Source organism: Narcine bancroftii, chromosome 10, assembly GCF_036971445.1.
Source record: "Narcine bancroftii isolate sNarBan1 chromosome 10, sNarBan1.hap1, whole genome shotgun sequence".
NCBI lineage: Eukaryota > Metazoa > Chordata > Chondrichthyes > Torpediniformes > Narcinidae > Narcine > Narcine bancroftii.
This window is the reverse complement of record NC_091478.1, coordinates 25,745,534-25,760,915: the sequence shown is the minus strand read 5'-3', so window position 1 is coordinate 25,760,915 and position 15,382 is coordinate 25,745,534. Positions and strand designations below refer to the sequence as shown.

Below are 15,382 nucleotides of genomic sequence, written 5' to 3'. Positions count from 1 at the left end.
ATGGGTAATATTTTGAGTGATGGATGAATTCTCCTGGAGAATTGAGAGAGATTAACCATCGCAAACAGCAGATAGCCAGAATGTTATCAGTGATGAAACCATGGAGAGAAGGGAGGAATATAGTTACAGGTGAAGCTGTCCTGGGGCTTGGACTCAATTTACAAATTAATTGAGTTTGCATGGACAGCGAAGCCTTGCAAGCATATGAACCTAATGCACATTCACTCTCCCGCAGGGAATGTAACGAGGGAGAAGCTGTTCTGAAACTGCCTCTCTGATTGAGTGCACCTCTTGAAGGGACGAAGGTCAAGAGATGGAGACAAAGAGGGAAGGCAAATTACACAGACGAATTCTCTCCAACATATATTCTTAGAGCATTTCCAGGTTTTTTTTTTCCTTTTCTCAAAAAGGAGGTCACCTTTATTTTTGCCCTTCATTGCTGCTATATCATGGTGCTGAACTATACGACCACAGTTGGAGGAGCAGAATTAGGCTATTTGGCCCATCGAGTCTGGTCTTCTAGTCATAGCTGATATATTTTTGCCTCTCAAACCCATTCTCCTGCCTTTTCGCTATAACCTTTGACATCTTTACTAATCAAAAATCTATCAACCTCCTTTTAAAATCTACCCATTGACTCGGTCTCCACGGCAGTCTGTGGCAACAAATTCCACAGATTCACCGCTCTCTGGCTGAAGAAGCCTCCTCATCTCTGTTCTGAAAGGACGTCCTTTTATTCTGAGGATGTACCCTCTGGACCAAGACTCTCCCAGTATAGGAAACATTTTCTCCACGACCACTCTATCTAGCCCTTTCAATATTCCGTAGGTTTAGATTAAATTCCTCCCCCACCCACCCCCATCCTTCTAAACTCCAGCTGGAGTTTAGAAGTCCAGAGCCATGAAACGCTCCTTATACGTTAACCCTGTCATCCCCAGGATCATTATTGTTAAACCTCCTCTGAACCCTTTTCAATGCCGGCACATCCTTCCTTAGATATGGGGCCCAAAACAGCTGAGAATACTCCAAATGTAGTCTGATTAAAGCCTCAGGATCACATCTTTGCTTTTATATTCTAGTCCTCTCAAAATGAATGCTAATATTGCACTTGCCTTCCTTACGAAGGACTCAACCTTTCTCAAAAGACTTTTTTTTTGCCCCATAGTCTTTGTCCTTACAATAAATGGACAGGAAAGGCCATCTAATTCCACATGTTCTACACTCCCTCTTTATGCATTTAAAAACAGGAACACACTAACCTATCCTTTGGGTTTTCCACCTCAGCACCGTGTTCCTGCACTAATCCCATTTCCCTTCTGATTACTTTAATATCCATAAACCTATCAACTTTACAGAGGATTATAAAAACACGAGGGCCATAAATAAAGTGAATGGTCTCAGCCTTTTCTCCCCAGGGTAGGGATGTGTGCAGCTAGGGGGATTAATTTAAGGTGAGAGGGGAAAGACTGAAAAGGGACCTATTTTTCACACGGGGATGGTGGGTATATGGAAGGAATTGCCAATAGAGGAGATGAGTACAAGTATAAAGCTTAAAACACATTTGGGCAGGTACACAGATAGGAGTTTAGAGGGAATGATAGTAAGGATGTGGCAGCAGGTGAGCTGTTGCCTTGATACCAGTAACACAGGGTCAAAACTGAACTTGGGTGCTGTCTGTGTGGAGTTTGCACATTCAAAAGCAACACCAAGAGCAGATTTGCTAGGTGCATCACAGCGTGGGGCGGGAGCTGCTCTGCTCAAGGCCGGGAGAAGCTGCAGAAGGTGGTGAATGCAGCTCAGAACATCACACAAACCTCCTTCCCCTCCTTGGACTCCATCTACATCTCCAGCTGCCTGGGAAAGACAGCTGACAGACTGAAAAACCCATTACACCTCGGACACACACACTTCTTTCTCCTCCCATCGGAGAGAAGGCTCAGGAGTGTCAAATCGCGCACAAACAGGTTTAATAACAGTTCATTCCCCGCAGCCATCAGGCTCCTGATTGAACCCCACAACACTGCTCTCATGCTGCCTTTGCTTGGTGCTAATTACCTTGGTGAAGGGCTCAAGCCTGAAATGTCAGTTCTGTATCTTTCCCGTTGCTACATCAAAGACACAGTTTGACCTGCTGAGCTTCCCCAGCATTTTGTGTTTTTACTTGGTATTGATTGATCTTCCTTTTCATTGCAATCCTGTGTTCTGTAATTTTGCTCTTTCCATGCCTATACAAATGTCAGAGATAACCTGTCACCCTGCTCACAGAACCTTTCCTGCTGGGCTAGGTACTGTGTCAAACAGATTTAAACTTAAAACAATTTTTTCCCCAGTAATTGAGTGGGTTTTCCCGGGATGCTCTATTTTCCTCCCACAAGCCAAAACATGTAGGAAAGTGATGGAATCAGGGAAAGGGTTGTCGAGAAGGTATGAAAAATAAACAGCACGATTAACAGGGGTGAAAGACTCTGTGATTGAAATAAAAACACAGAAATGCTGGAGAAACTCAGCAGGTCTTGTATCATCCACAGGAAGTGCAACCCTATTACAGCGCCAGCAACCCAGGTTCGAATCCTACACTGTCTGTAAGGAGTTTGTACATTCTCCCCATGTCTGCGTGTGATTCCTCTGGGTGCTCTGGCCTCCTCCCACCCTCCAAAATGTATGGGGCTTGTAGGTCAAGGGAACATCTTTAGATGACCTGTCTAATACGAGACTTCAAGCCCATCCATATCTGCCTCCTCAGTTCAAGGGCAAGTAGGGGACAGTCAATAATCGCTGGCATAGCCAGCAAGTCTACATCCCCTGAGTGGATAAATACCAAGAGTGTACACATTGATTTGGAGCAATGCTATCTCAGCTGATAGAGTTAGTACTCATCTTTCAGTGATATAAGGACAACAATTAAATTACTCAGTAAACAGTTGATTTTCAAAAGCAGAGAGCACAGACCCCATCCTGTCAAATCAGGGTAATTACCCCATACAAATACAATAAGTTATTTACACATTAGGGGAATGAAATCAGTCCAAACCTCTTATTGCATTAAGCTTGATTGACAGAAGAATTAACATCAGCAGCCGCGACAACATCAGAATCAGGATCAGAATTTATTGTCGGGAACATTTCACAAAATTTGTTGCTTTGCCACAGCAATGCATTGCAAATATTCCTATAAAATTATATTTAATGTAGTCTGATCAACGCCTTATAAAGCCTCAGGATCACATCTTTGCTTTTATATTCTAGTCCTCTCAAAATGAATGCTAACATTGCACTTGCCTTCCTTACGAAGGACTCAACCTTTCTCAAAAGACTTTTTTTTTTGCCCCATAGTCTTTGTCCTTACAATAAATGGACAGGAAAGGCCATCTAATTCCACATGTTCTACACTCCCTCTTTATGATTAGTAAAGGTGTCAAATAAGTGAAAGTGAAGCAATGTTTGCAGTTCATTGTCCATCCAGAAATCTGATGGTGGAGGTGAAGAAGCTGTCCTTGTGCCGCTTGGTGTTTGTCTTCAGGCTCCTGTACCTCCTTCCTGATGCAGTGTGAAGAGGGCATGGCCCTGGGTGGTGTGATAGAGGCTGCTTTCTTAAGACACTTGTGATGTCCGCGATGGAGTGGAGACAGTTGCCCATGATGCCGTTGTCCGAGTTCACAACTCTCCGAGGATTTTTCATATCCTGTGTATTGGCACCTCCATATCAGACAGAGATGCAACCAGTCAGAATGCTCTCCGAGGTACACCTGTAGAAATTGGCAAGCGGTTTTGGTGACATACCAAATCTCCTCATGCTTCTCATGAAGTATAGTCTCTGCAAGGCTTCTTTGTGATTGCATCGACATGGAGACCCCAGGACACATCCTCAGAGATGTTGACACCCAGGAACTTGAAATTCTTTACCCTCTCCACTGCTGACCCCTCAATGAGGATTGGTTCATATTCTCCTGGTTGCCCCTTTCTGAAGTCCACAATCACCTCCTTGGGTTTGCTCATGTTGAGTGCAAGGTTGTTGTCATGACACCTCTCAATGAGCTGATCTATCTCCCTCGTGTACGCTTCCTCATTGCTGTCTGTGATTCTGCCATGATCATGGTGTCATCAGCAAATTTGAAGGTGGCTTTGAATAGTGGAAACACTGGGGTTAATGAGCAGTAGTTGCCAGAGATGTAATTGGCCATTCACCAGTGTTCTTTTCATTGCCACCTGTTGGTATGTTGATTTGCTAAAACCTGGCATCAGTGCACACAGATCTTCTCTGTCAGTTCTCTCCTCCACGAGGATTCTGGTCCAGGCTCCACCCTTTGAGTAAGAGGAGCTTCGACAGGAAATTGTCGAGTGGAAACCCCAACTCTCCTCCATCTCCTCAGATGCTGTGTTCACTGCTGAGTCTCAGGGACATTCTGTTTATACAGTAAAACCCCTGGTATCCAGAATTCAAGCAACCAGCAGCCTCAAGCAGCTGGCAAAAAAAATTGAGGAAAATAAATTAAAAAAAAGTAAATAAATAAGAATAAAATATGTGTTTAAAATTTAAAGTCCACCTTCTCTGAAGTGGCACATAAACCTTTGGTGAAGATGGGAGCAAATATTCAGACAGTGGAGTGCCTTGGTCGTGTTTTGCTTGCAGCAGCTGTTTGAATAAAGTTGTGTGAAACAGCAATGGTTGGTGCCGCTTGCTGTTAGAGTGACTCTCTTAAAGTGTTTCCATGCCTGCTTAGTAAGAGTTGCCCCAGTTAGAGGCTTTTTCTGTAAACTTGGGTGGGGGGGGGGGGGGGGGGAGGTGGAGTAATTATCTATAATGATATTGTTCCATTTTGGGCGGCTCTGTGGAGAGGGAGGAACCTGCAGATGCAGTACTGGTTAAATGTTTTCAAAGAATATGACTTAAATTAAAGTAAAATACTTTAAGGTTTATATATTCATCCAAGTAAAGTTTGTTTAGTGTAATGGTATTTTTGTCTTTTAAACTGTTTACTCTTAATGTAGGTGCATTAGTTAGGCATTGTAAAAGTAAGTCTCAAGCAACTAGAAAATACACTTATCCGGCATCTTCCAATCCCCCATAGGTGGCAGAAACCAGGGATTTTACTCTATTTCGAGTTTAAAAACATACATCAGCAAATGTGTCTCTGTTGTTATTTAACTAATGAACAGACCTCTCATTGGGTACAAGATGCTGCTCTTGCGCTGTTTTGAACGGAACTTTTTCTCTGATAGGAGTGAAACCTGAAGGTCCGCGATTGTAGTGATAACACAGAAATGCTAGAGAAATGCCTTCGGTTATGTCTCTACCTCCTCAGGACACTGCAAGGCCAGCTGAGTTCCTCCAGCATTTCTGTGTTTTCACTTTTTACTCTGTTACACCACTCTGCATTTTGGTATTTTGCCCTATCCAGTTGTACTCAAAGATGTACTGCCTTCTCTGGATAGTATTGCAAACCGATGTTTTTCACCGTTTCTTTGGACACGTGACAATAAATGATTCAATTCCTTTTAACTATTCAATTCATGCCTTTGTTGCTGTCAGTGAAATCTTCTTGGAGATAGTGGCCGTGAGATCTTTGAGACCTCCATGAGGTCAGTGTGGGCCACACATTAACTGTCCAAAGCATATTTCTCCCTGGATGCTATCTTGCAAAACAGTTCGTTGGAGGCATTGACACTATCTCTGCTTAGCCTGTTACACAAGCTCTTTTTAAATGGAACACATCAAACACAGCATAAATAGTTTAAATGATTAAATGTCTCTGCCGAAATTTAACAAAAAGACCCACTATCAGCTGAAAGTGAAAGCACTTTCTCTGAACCTCCCACAGATGTTGATGAAACTCGATGAAGAGATGACACCTCTGCTTCAGTGGCTAATACTCTCAATGAACCCATCTCAACATGGAGGTTCCAACACAACCAATATAATGGAGCAATTTATACTGTACCTGGTCACAGAGAGACACACATACAGAGAGAAACTCACAGTCACGCACGTACAGCCACTCACACATACACATATGCATAAGTATGTGCATGTGCACTCACTCACACACACACACACACTGGGACATTTCTGACTGGAGCTTAGGAGACTGAGGGGGGACCTTATAAGAGGATGGTAAAGTTGCAAAGGGCATTGATAAGTTAAATAGCCATAGTCTTTCTCCAACAGAGAGGAATCTCAAACCAGAGGGCACAGATTTAAGGTGGGAGGGGAAAGATATAAAAGGGTCCTGAGGGGCATCTTCTTCACAAAGAGGTTGGTGGATACATGGAACGAGCTGTTACAGGAAGGCTTAGAGGAGGATACAATCCTAGTGTTCAAACATTTCAACAGGTAGATGGGTAGGAAATGTTGAGAAGGATATGTGTCAAACACAGGTAAATTAAATGAGCTTGGTCTGCATGGATGAGTGGGCCAAAGGGCCCGTTTCCTTGCTGTAGAACTCTTTGACTCTAAGCACACACAGACTTGGAAGCTATCAGAGCAGGACTATCTAATCTGCCTGAACCTCACTGTGTTACAGTAAGATAGTAATTAAGTCTCTGTGACATACTGCTGCCAACCAGCACAGCTGAAGGTTCAAGACCTGATGCTGAGGGATGCATGAAAGCCAGGGCTAACGCAGCAAGAGCTCTGTGCAGGAGGGCCACAGATTAAGAGCTCTCCCACCACTACACCCTCATCTGTGGATTCTGGGTTCAAGTCGTACAAACTTCTTCCCTAAGGGCTGAACGTAAATAATAACTGATCTGGAATAAGGTGAAAATAATTACTTAAAAGCTCTATATTGTGAAGATTTGAAATGTTAATCAATCGATTATATATTGAAATTTAAAAAAAGGATCTCTCACTTTCAACTCAGCTGTTGACCTCACACTGCCGAGATTTCAGCACAAGGAGGGTGGCGGACCCTTCAGGGCCACGCTGACAGACAGCAGCACTATCAAGAGTGCTGTTTGTTCAGGTGAGATGTTAAACCAAGGCCCTGGATGCCCTCTCAGATAGGAACAGAAGAAACAAGAGCAGGAGTCAGCCATCTGCCCTGTCAAACCTGCTCCGCCATTCAATAAGATCATGGATGATCTGGCTGTGGACTCAGCTCCACTTACCCGTCTGCTGTATTTTTGCATTTGTATTAATATGAATTATTTATTACCTGTCTATCATATGTATTTATTGTCTTTTTCAAATCAATTAAATTTATTATTTATAGGATTTTTTAATAAGTATATGTTTGGCTGGAGAAAGTAAACATTTCAATGCAGAAGTATATTGTACAATGTGTATGAAAATAAACTTGTTATCATGATCCCTTCATTCCCCGACCATGGAAAAATCTGTCTCACTGTGTCTTAATAAATGTCAATAGTCATAGGAGCTGAAGCAGGCTTTTCATCCCATCAAGTCTACCCCGCCATTTAATCATTAGAAAATCCATTATCCCATTCAGCCCCACTTCTCACCATAACCTTTGATGCCCTGGCTAAACAAGAAACTATCAATCTCTGCCTTAAATACACCCACTAACGACCTCCACAACTGCCTGTGGCAACAGATTCCACAGATTCACCACCCCCTGGCTGAGGAAAATCCTCTGCATCCCTGCTTTAAGTGGATGCCCTTCAAACCTGAAGTTGTGCCCAAAAGGTTAACCGCCTCTGTTGTACAGCACAGAAACAGGAGCCCTTCTTCATATCCATTCCATTTCTACCTCCCACTGCCTTGGAAAAACAGCAAGCATATTAAAAGACTCATCCCACCCTGGCTACACTCTCTTCGTCCCTGTCCTGTCAGGAAAAAACTCATTAGTGTGCGATCACGCACTACCAGATTCAAGGACAGTGTCTTCCCTACTGTTATCAGACTGCTGGATGAACTAGTAACATTATACTCTGGGGGAGCAGTGGACTGGAGCAGAGCACCAGAAACGGGAAGAACCTCGCCTGTTGAGAAGGAGAAGCATGAGAGACAACCCTACAGGACAGTGATGAATAGCAGCAGACCAGCAGGGGGCTCAGCCGGCTGAGGGACCCACACAGGCTCAGGCTACTGGAGACTGGTTCATGGGAACCAGGTATTGGATCCAGGTGCTGAGAGCAAGAAAGGCTCCCAAAGGGCTTCGGGTGCTGAAGGCTTCCTGATGGTGTCAGAGGTTTGGATCTGGAGTTTGGGTTGCCAAGGGATGGGACAGGACTGGAGCCTGTGTGGCTGCAGAGGCTGCGGGAGCGCTGGAGGTGAATCCACTCTCAGTGAATCTGAAGGGACTTTCTTTTGCTTCTTTTTCTCTCATTGTTGGGGCGCCAAGGAATGCTCATGGCAACTCTTGTTTACCTGACAGCAAAAAAAAAATTGGTGGATTATGTATATTACATTTTTAATGTATTATTACATGACAATAAAAAAACCTTTGCTCTTGCTCTTTACCAACTGATCTCTCTCTGTAACTCTGCACTTCTTTCTGTTGATAACAATAACAAGTTTATTATCAAACAAATTGTACATAAGCTCTGAAGTTCTTACTTGCTGCAGCCAAACAGGTACTTATATGAAAAAAAAATGTTAAAAACACTAAATTACCACAAATTACCACTTAATTGAATCAAAAAGAGACAATAATGTTAAAAAAAATAGATAGATAATAAATAACACATTTTTTCAAAAGGTTTGCTTCCTGAAAAAAAATCAGGGATTATGATAGACGACTTCTAGCCAAACACAAAGATAATTTCAGATTTGCTGCATCACGTAGGAAGTTGGAAAAACATTAAATTAACTTTCATTGAATTTAGCCTGTTTAATCGCATAATGATGCCGACACATTGAGTTCGTTCAACTGACCTAAAATGTTTTGCTGCTGATTTTCATTTGTACTCAGCATCTGATGCCTCTCACATCAATGCCCAACAATAGTCGTCTAGCAATGACGGCTTCCAGTTTCCCTGATACTGCCTTTTCATGGTCACAATGTCCTGGTGAAACCTTTCACCAAGTTTGTCTCTGGCTACACCAAGATCAGCAGGAAAGAAGTCCAAGTACGAATGCAGAAAATTAATTTCCAATGATATGTTGCATTTTATGGTTTTGTATTCTTGAAGTAGACTTAAAATATGGCAGGAAATCTTGGAAAATAGGTTATATTTAAAAAAAAACGGTACATTTTAATGTGATTTTCATGATCAGCAGCCCAAAATCCTTAAAATACACCAAAAGTGTTCAAGAAGAAAAATCTTTGTGGTCCAGAGTATTCACAGTTATCCTACTGCAAATTGAGACTTAGCAACAGTGTTTTCCTTTTGTGGTGTTGGAACGATCCCTGATCATTGTAACAATATGGTTGGGAGGTGTTTAAGAGCCAGATAGCTGTTGAACTGTGGATGAGATATCCTATTGGTCTGCTCACAAAACAACTATATCACTGCATATTTGGTACATATGACAACAACCTTGAACTTAAACAGGCCTTTTTGCCCACACATCCATGCTGGCCATTTTGCCCATCTCCACTTGTCTGCATTGGAACCATGTCCTTCAATGCCTTGCCAAATTGAGTGCCTGGCTCAATAGCTCTCCGACACTCAAGACACCCACCTCTTCAATAAGTGATGAGGTACAGAGTGGGGTAAATGAATGGAGCAGATCTACAGATCTCCCAAGGGTTGTGGGACAAGATAGTTGAGAGGGCATTGCTGAGTATCCCTCCCACTCCATCCCTTTGGTTCACTGATGCCCTTTGACAAGCCTTGTGTGTGACTGCAGACCTGAGCAATTAACCACCCTCTATAAAGCACAATAACTGCTGGCTTCACCGGAAACTCCCCAATGCCATAATCTTTGATGAGATTGCTCTGCATTTAGTGTATCTGCCCAGTGCCTGACAATTATCTCTTCCAAAATAAATCCCAATTTTAATCAGCATGAAAACACAACATGAGGATTTCAAACTTTGAGAGTCTTAGGATCCTTTTCAACAACATCTGCTTAAGTTTAAAATGCACACATTTTATTTCCGCAAACTTTAAGGTACATCAAATCATTTCTAATTAAAAGGCATAACATCTGGCTTGTCAAAACACAACAGTGAAAAGGGTGGGGTCTGTGAAATACCCCCTTCAACCCCTCCAAGCACTTTTTCTCTTGAAAGATACAACTGCTTATTTCCCTTTTTCAGTAATGAAATGTTGTGTTCAAAAATTAAAGAGATGTTCCCTTTGCTGATTCAGACTGTGAGCCTATTGATGCTGCACACGCGTGAGGAAAGGTGGCAACTTCAGCGTCTGGTCAGAGGTGAACTGATTGATTTGGGCTAACGACTGCACTGAGTCTCAGCAACCTGGCAGAGCTGGGTAGTCAGGAAGCACCTCTTTCTCCCTCTGTCATTTGTCCCTGAATCCAGTTTAATACAGAGCTTCCTCCTGTGGCATTTGGTGAAAATAGATGGTTCAACAAGTATAGTAGTGTAAATTGGTGCCTGCACGCATGTTGATTGTGTGTGCGCATGTGCGTGTGTCAGTGAGTGTGTGCTTGTGTATCATTGAGCGTATGCCTGCGTTTCGGGGGCAGTGTGTGTGTGCGCAGGCGCACAAAAGAGATTGTGATCATTCACTTTATCCATGCCTCTAGTGAATTTATAAACCTCTGTAACGTCACCCCTCCATCTCCTATGCTCCAGGGAAAATAGTCCCAGCCTGTCCAGTCTCTCCTCTTAGCCCAAATACACCATTGTCTGCGACTCCTTATGAATCTCTCCTGCACTCAATCGAGCTGAACTGCATCCTTCCTATAACATGGTGACCAGAACTGCCCATGACACTCTGTGTGGTCTACCCAATAATTTGCAAACTCCTCCACTCATTTCCATGGCTGATGAAGGTAAGTATATACAAACCTTCAGCATTTTGTTCCACACTTAGAGGAATCTAATCTAGGGGCTGCTTGGGTGTAATGTTGGAACCCACTTGAATCCAACCCCAGCAAAACCACATCAATCCAGCCTGACTTGACTGCAGAATTACTGCAGAGCTGTAAGCTCAAATTACCCATGACCAATCCAAACCCAGTCCTAATATTACTACACCCAATCCAAACCCAACTCCATCACAACAGCCAATTGAAACCCAACTCAAGTTCAGATTTATTGTCAGGCATATGACATACATCCAAGATTCATGCGGGTGAGGCAGAACCTCCACTTATTGGCAGTGCAAAGAAAAACTGACCCAACGTACACGTGTAAACAAACAAAGAAATGTAAACAAACTCCATCCCAACAGTCAATCCATACCCAACACCATCACACCCAAATGTTTTGTATCAGTGGGATGCAACCTGACCAAAGAGTTGAGTACAGGGTGAGCTGACAATCCTGTGTCCAATCCTGAGTTCAGGACTGAAAATGGTGGAGATACTCAGCAGGTCAGGTCGCATCTGTGGAAAGAACAAAACCAACAAGAGCCCATTCATGTTGATGAACTCCCCTCAAGACATCTCTCGACCTGATGAAAAATCATCAACCTGAAATATTCAGTGCTTCACCCTCCACACACAGGCCCCATATCTAAGGAAGGGTGTGCTGGCATTGGACAGGGTTCAAAAGAGGTTTACAATAATGATCTTGAGGATGAGTCAGTTAACGTACTGAATGAGTCTCATTAAGGCAGAGATTGATAGCTTCTTGATTAGTCAGGGTATCAAAGGTTACGGGGAGGACGGGCAGTGGGGCTGATTGGGAAAATGGATCAGCTCATGATTAAATGGCGAAGCAGACATGATGAGCTGAATAGCCTTTTTCTGTTCCTATGGTCATGGAATTTAGAAGCATTTAGATGAGGTTCACAAGGATTATCATGTGAGGAATGTTCAAAGGCTCTTGGCCTGTACTCATTGGAATTTAGGAGAATGGGTGGGGGGGGGGATAATCTCATTGAAACATTCTGAACGTTGAAAGGCGTGGATAGAGTAGATGTAGAAATATTGTTTGCCATGGTGGGAGACAAGAAAGCATAATTTCAGGATTGAAGGGTGTCTGCTGAGAACAGAGATGAGGAGGAATTTCTTTAGCCAGAGGGTGGTAAATCTACAGAAGTTGTTGCCACAGATGGTTGTGGAGGCCAAGTCAATGGGCGTATTTAAGGCAGAGATTGATAGGTTCTTGATTCACCAGGGCACCAAAGATTATGGGGAGAAGGCTGGGCAGTGATCTTACAGGAGCGTTTAATGGCTCTGGGACTGTACTCGCTGGACTTTAATGAAGGGGGAATCTCATCGAACATTCCAAACATTGAAGAGGCTGCATATGCTTTCTGTGGTGGGAGAGTCTAGGACCAGAGGGCACAGAATAAAAGGATGTCCCTTTAGAACAGAGATGGGGAGAAATTTCTTCAGTCAGAGGCTGGTGAATCGATGAAAGTAATTGCAACAGTTGGCTGTGGAAACCAAGCCATTGGATAGATTTAAAGCAGAGTTGTAAGGGTGTCCAACGTTATGGGGAGAAGGTAGGGGAATGAGTTTGAGAGGGAAAATATATCAGCCATGAGCTGAATGGCCTATTTCTGTTCCTAAGCCTCACAGAATTTTGCTGCCTAATCTGCTGAGCACTTTTTTTTATCAGATTGTTGACATCTACCTGTATTTTTTTTTAGCTTTGCTTATCATGTGATTACTTATTTTACCTTTTGTGCCACAGGCTGACCTTGAAGTTCTAAGCTACTGCCACAGAAGGTGGTGGAACCATGTCCATCCTCAACATTTAAAGACATCTGGACCAGCATTTAAATCAGCCCAGCATTAGACTCAGTCGGTAAAGGGGATGAGTATAGATCATGGGCATGGAAGGCCAAAGTGCCTATTTCCGTACCCCTTGACACTTTTACAGTCCTGTGAGCCCGGTTTGAAACCCCTGCTGCCTGTAAGAAGCATTCTCACCTTGACTGTGAGTTTTCACCGGTTTACCCCCAGCCTTCAAACACATACAGGGTTGATTAATTAACAAGACCAGAAGATATAGAAGCATTCGGCCCATCGAGTCTGCTCCGCCATTCCATCATGAGCTGAGCCAGTCTCTCACTCAACTCCACTCCCCTGCCTTCTCCCCAAAACTTTTGATACCCTGAAGTATCAAAGAGATGTAATTGGATGTCCTGGGTCAGAATCATCCTTTACTGTGTTGTAAATTAATTTTTAAAATGTAAAATTTAATTTTAAATGGGTAGCACTGTTAGCGTATGGTTAGTGCAACACTGCTACGGCTCCAGTGACTGGGACCAGGGTTCAAATCCCGCGCTGTCTGTAAGGAGTTTGTACATTCTCCCCATGTCTGCATGGGTTTTCCCCGGAAGCTCCAGTTTCCTCCCATCCTTCAAAACATACCGGGGGCTTGTTGGTCAATTAGGTGTAATTGGGCAGCATGGGCTCGTGGGCCAAAAGGGCCTGTTACCATGCTGTATGTCTAAATTAAAATTTATGGCTGCCTCTCTGGTCCCCTGTTGTAGTGAAACAAGGAAGTCTGCAGACACTGATTGAAGTAAAAAGGCACAGAAATGCTGGAGGAACTCAGACGGTCTCACGGCGTCCATAGGAGGTTAAAATATAAAACCGACATTTAGGGCCTCAGGCCTGAAACGTCGGTAATATATCTTTACCTCCCATGGTCGCTGCGAAGCCAGCTGAGTTCCTCCAGCATTTCCCTCTTTGCTACTGCTGAAGTCACTAAAATACACAGACTCCCAAGAGGAAGCTATATGGTCCATCGTTCCCATCTACACCGCAGTACATTTCACAGCATTCGGTTACTGTATCCTTTGAACTCTCAGTGTGTTTTAAACTCTAGTAACTCACTCCCAGACATCTGCCCCCTCAGTGCATTCGAAATATTCAAACAGCTGTGAATAGGTATATATTATTCCAAAGAATCCTTTGTGACAGGCCCTGTGTACTCTGTAGCCTCAGGGAATGCTTGGCATGAGGAAGCAGAGGATACCACACTGTCTAATTATAGGATTCACACTCGACTGTTCACATACCAACAGCGCCTTTGCTATATCAGACAAGTCTACAGGTTATAATGAGAAACATATTAGGCTGTTAATTCAACAAAGAAAGATACCAGGGGAAAGATGATACCTTCATTGCAAAGCTAATGCTGTTAATAAGACCGGTGCATGGCAGAGTGCTATGAATGAGGGGCTTCTCAGATAGTATATTATCACAGATTGTGTTATTGTCAGAGTGAAATGTGAGGGGCTTATGCTGAGGTTGGTGGATAACAGAGTGCGCACATTATACCTAATGCTGAGAACATTAGGAGATATCCATCACAGTCTGTAAGAAGTTTATACGTTCTCCACGTGTCTGCGGGGGTTTTCCCCGGGTGCTCCCACCCTTAAAAAACGTAAGGGGGTTGTAGGTTAAATTGGGTGTAATTGGGCAGCATGGGTTTCAATGGCTGGAATCAGCTTTTAAATAAATTTAAAATTTAAATTTAAAAATGCTACATTTAAACAAAACAGATCATTTTGATCCTGTCTAACTGGTCCCTTCACTAGACAAAGCCATGCAAGAAACACAGCAGCCAATTTAAGCACAGCAAGATTTTACAAGCATCTATAGAGGGTGATTATAAATACGTTGTAAAGGACACTGGGGAGAGATGCCCATCTTTTTATCACTACCAAGTGCTAAATGTAAATTTTAAAAAATTATAACGAGAGTGGGTTGACATGCTGAAGATCACTGAACAAGTTCACCATCTGAAGCACTCTGCTGTTTATGCCTGGCGTACATTATCAGTGGAAATAATAACTGAGGTCTTTACTCACAGTCTGTGCAGCGTGGGATTCTTCTGAAAGAGTAGTTCTGGCAAGACCTGCAGCTGGTTACGATTCAGGCGCCTGTACAGGGAGAGAAAAAAACACTTAGGAAGAAACATCAGGGAGGAATTGTGGATAATTATGGCTATCTCACCAATCCTTTGCAAATCCATCTCTTCTAAACACATCATCAGGGAGGCTTGATTCAAGTTCAAGTTTATTTATCATCCAATTACACAAATACAATCTGACGAAACAGTGTTCTCCGGTTCTCAGTGCAAAAACAAAAACACACATACAGACAAACGGTACTTATGTAGTGCGTATATAAGTACCGCACGGATGGCAGTCTCTTCAATCTGAGGCGCCTGCAAGCTCACACCAAGACACAAGAGAAACTTGTCCGTGAACTACTCTTTGCAGACGATGCCGCTTTAGTTGCCCATTCAGAGCCAGCTCTTCAGCGCTTGACGTCCTGCTTTGCGGAAACTGCCAAAGTGTTTGGCCTGGAAGTCAGCCTGAAGAAAACTGAGGTCCTCCATCAGCCAGCTCCCCACCATAACTACCAGCCCCCCCACAT

The 15,382-nt window shown here is 43.2% G+C and overlaps 1 protein-coding gene across 14 annotated transcripts in view; it reads right to left on the bottom strand.

Annotated features, from left to right (window-relative positions):
- LOC138744328 (slit homolog 1 protein-like) overlaps positions 1 to 15,382 on the bottom strand; it is a 245,922-nt gene that overhangs the window by 211,356 nt on the left and 19,184 nt on the right. For all 14 annotated transcript variants that reach the window (XM_069900273.1, XM_069900284.1, XM_069900285.1 and 11 more), the window contains one exon: positions 14,812 to 14,883. In XM_069900273.1, the coding sequence (XP_069756374.1) occupies positions 14,812 to 14,883 (72 nt within the window). The remainder of the gene's footprint in view (positions 1 to 14,811; positions 14,884 to 15,382) is intronic.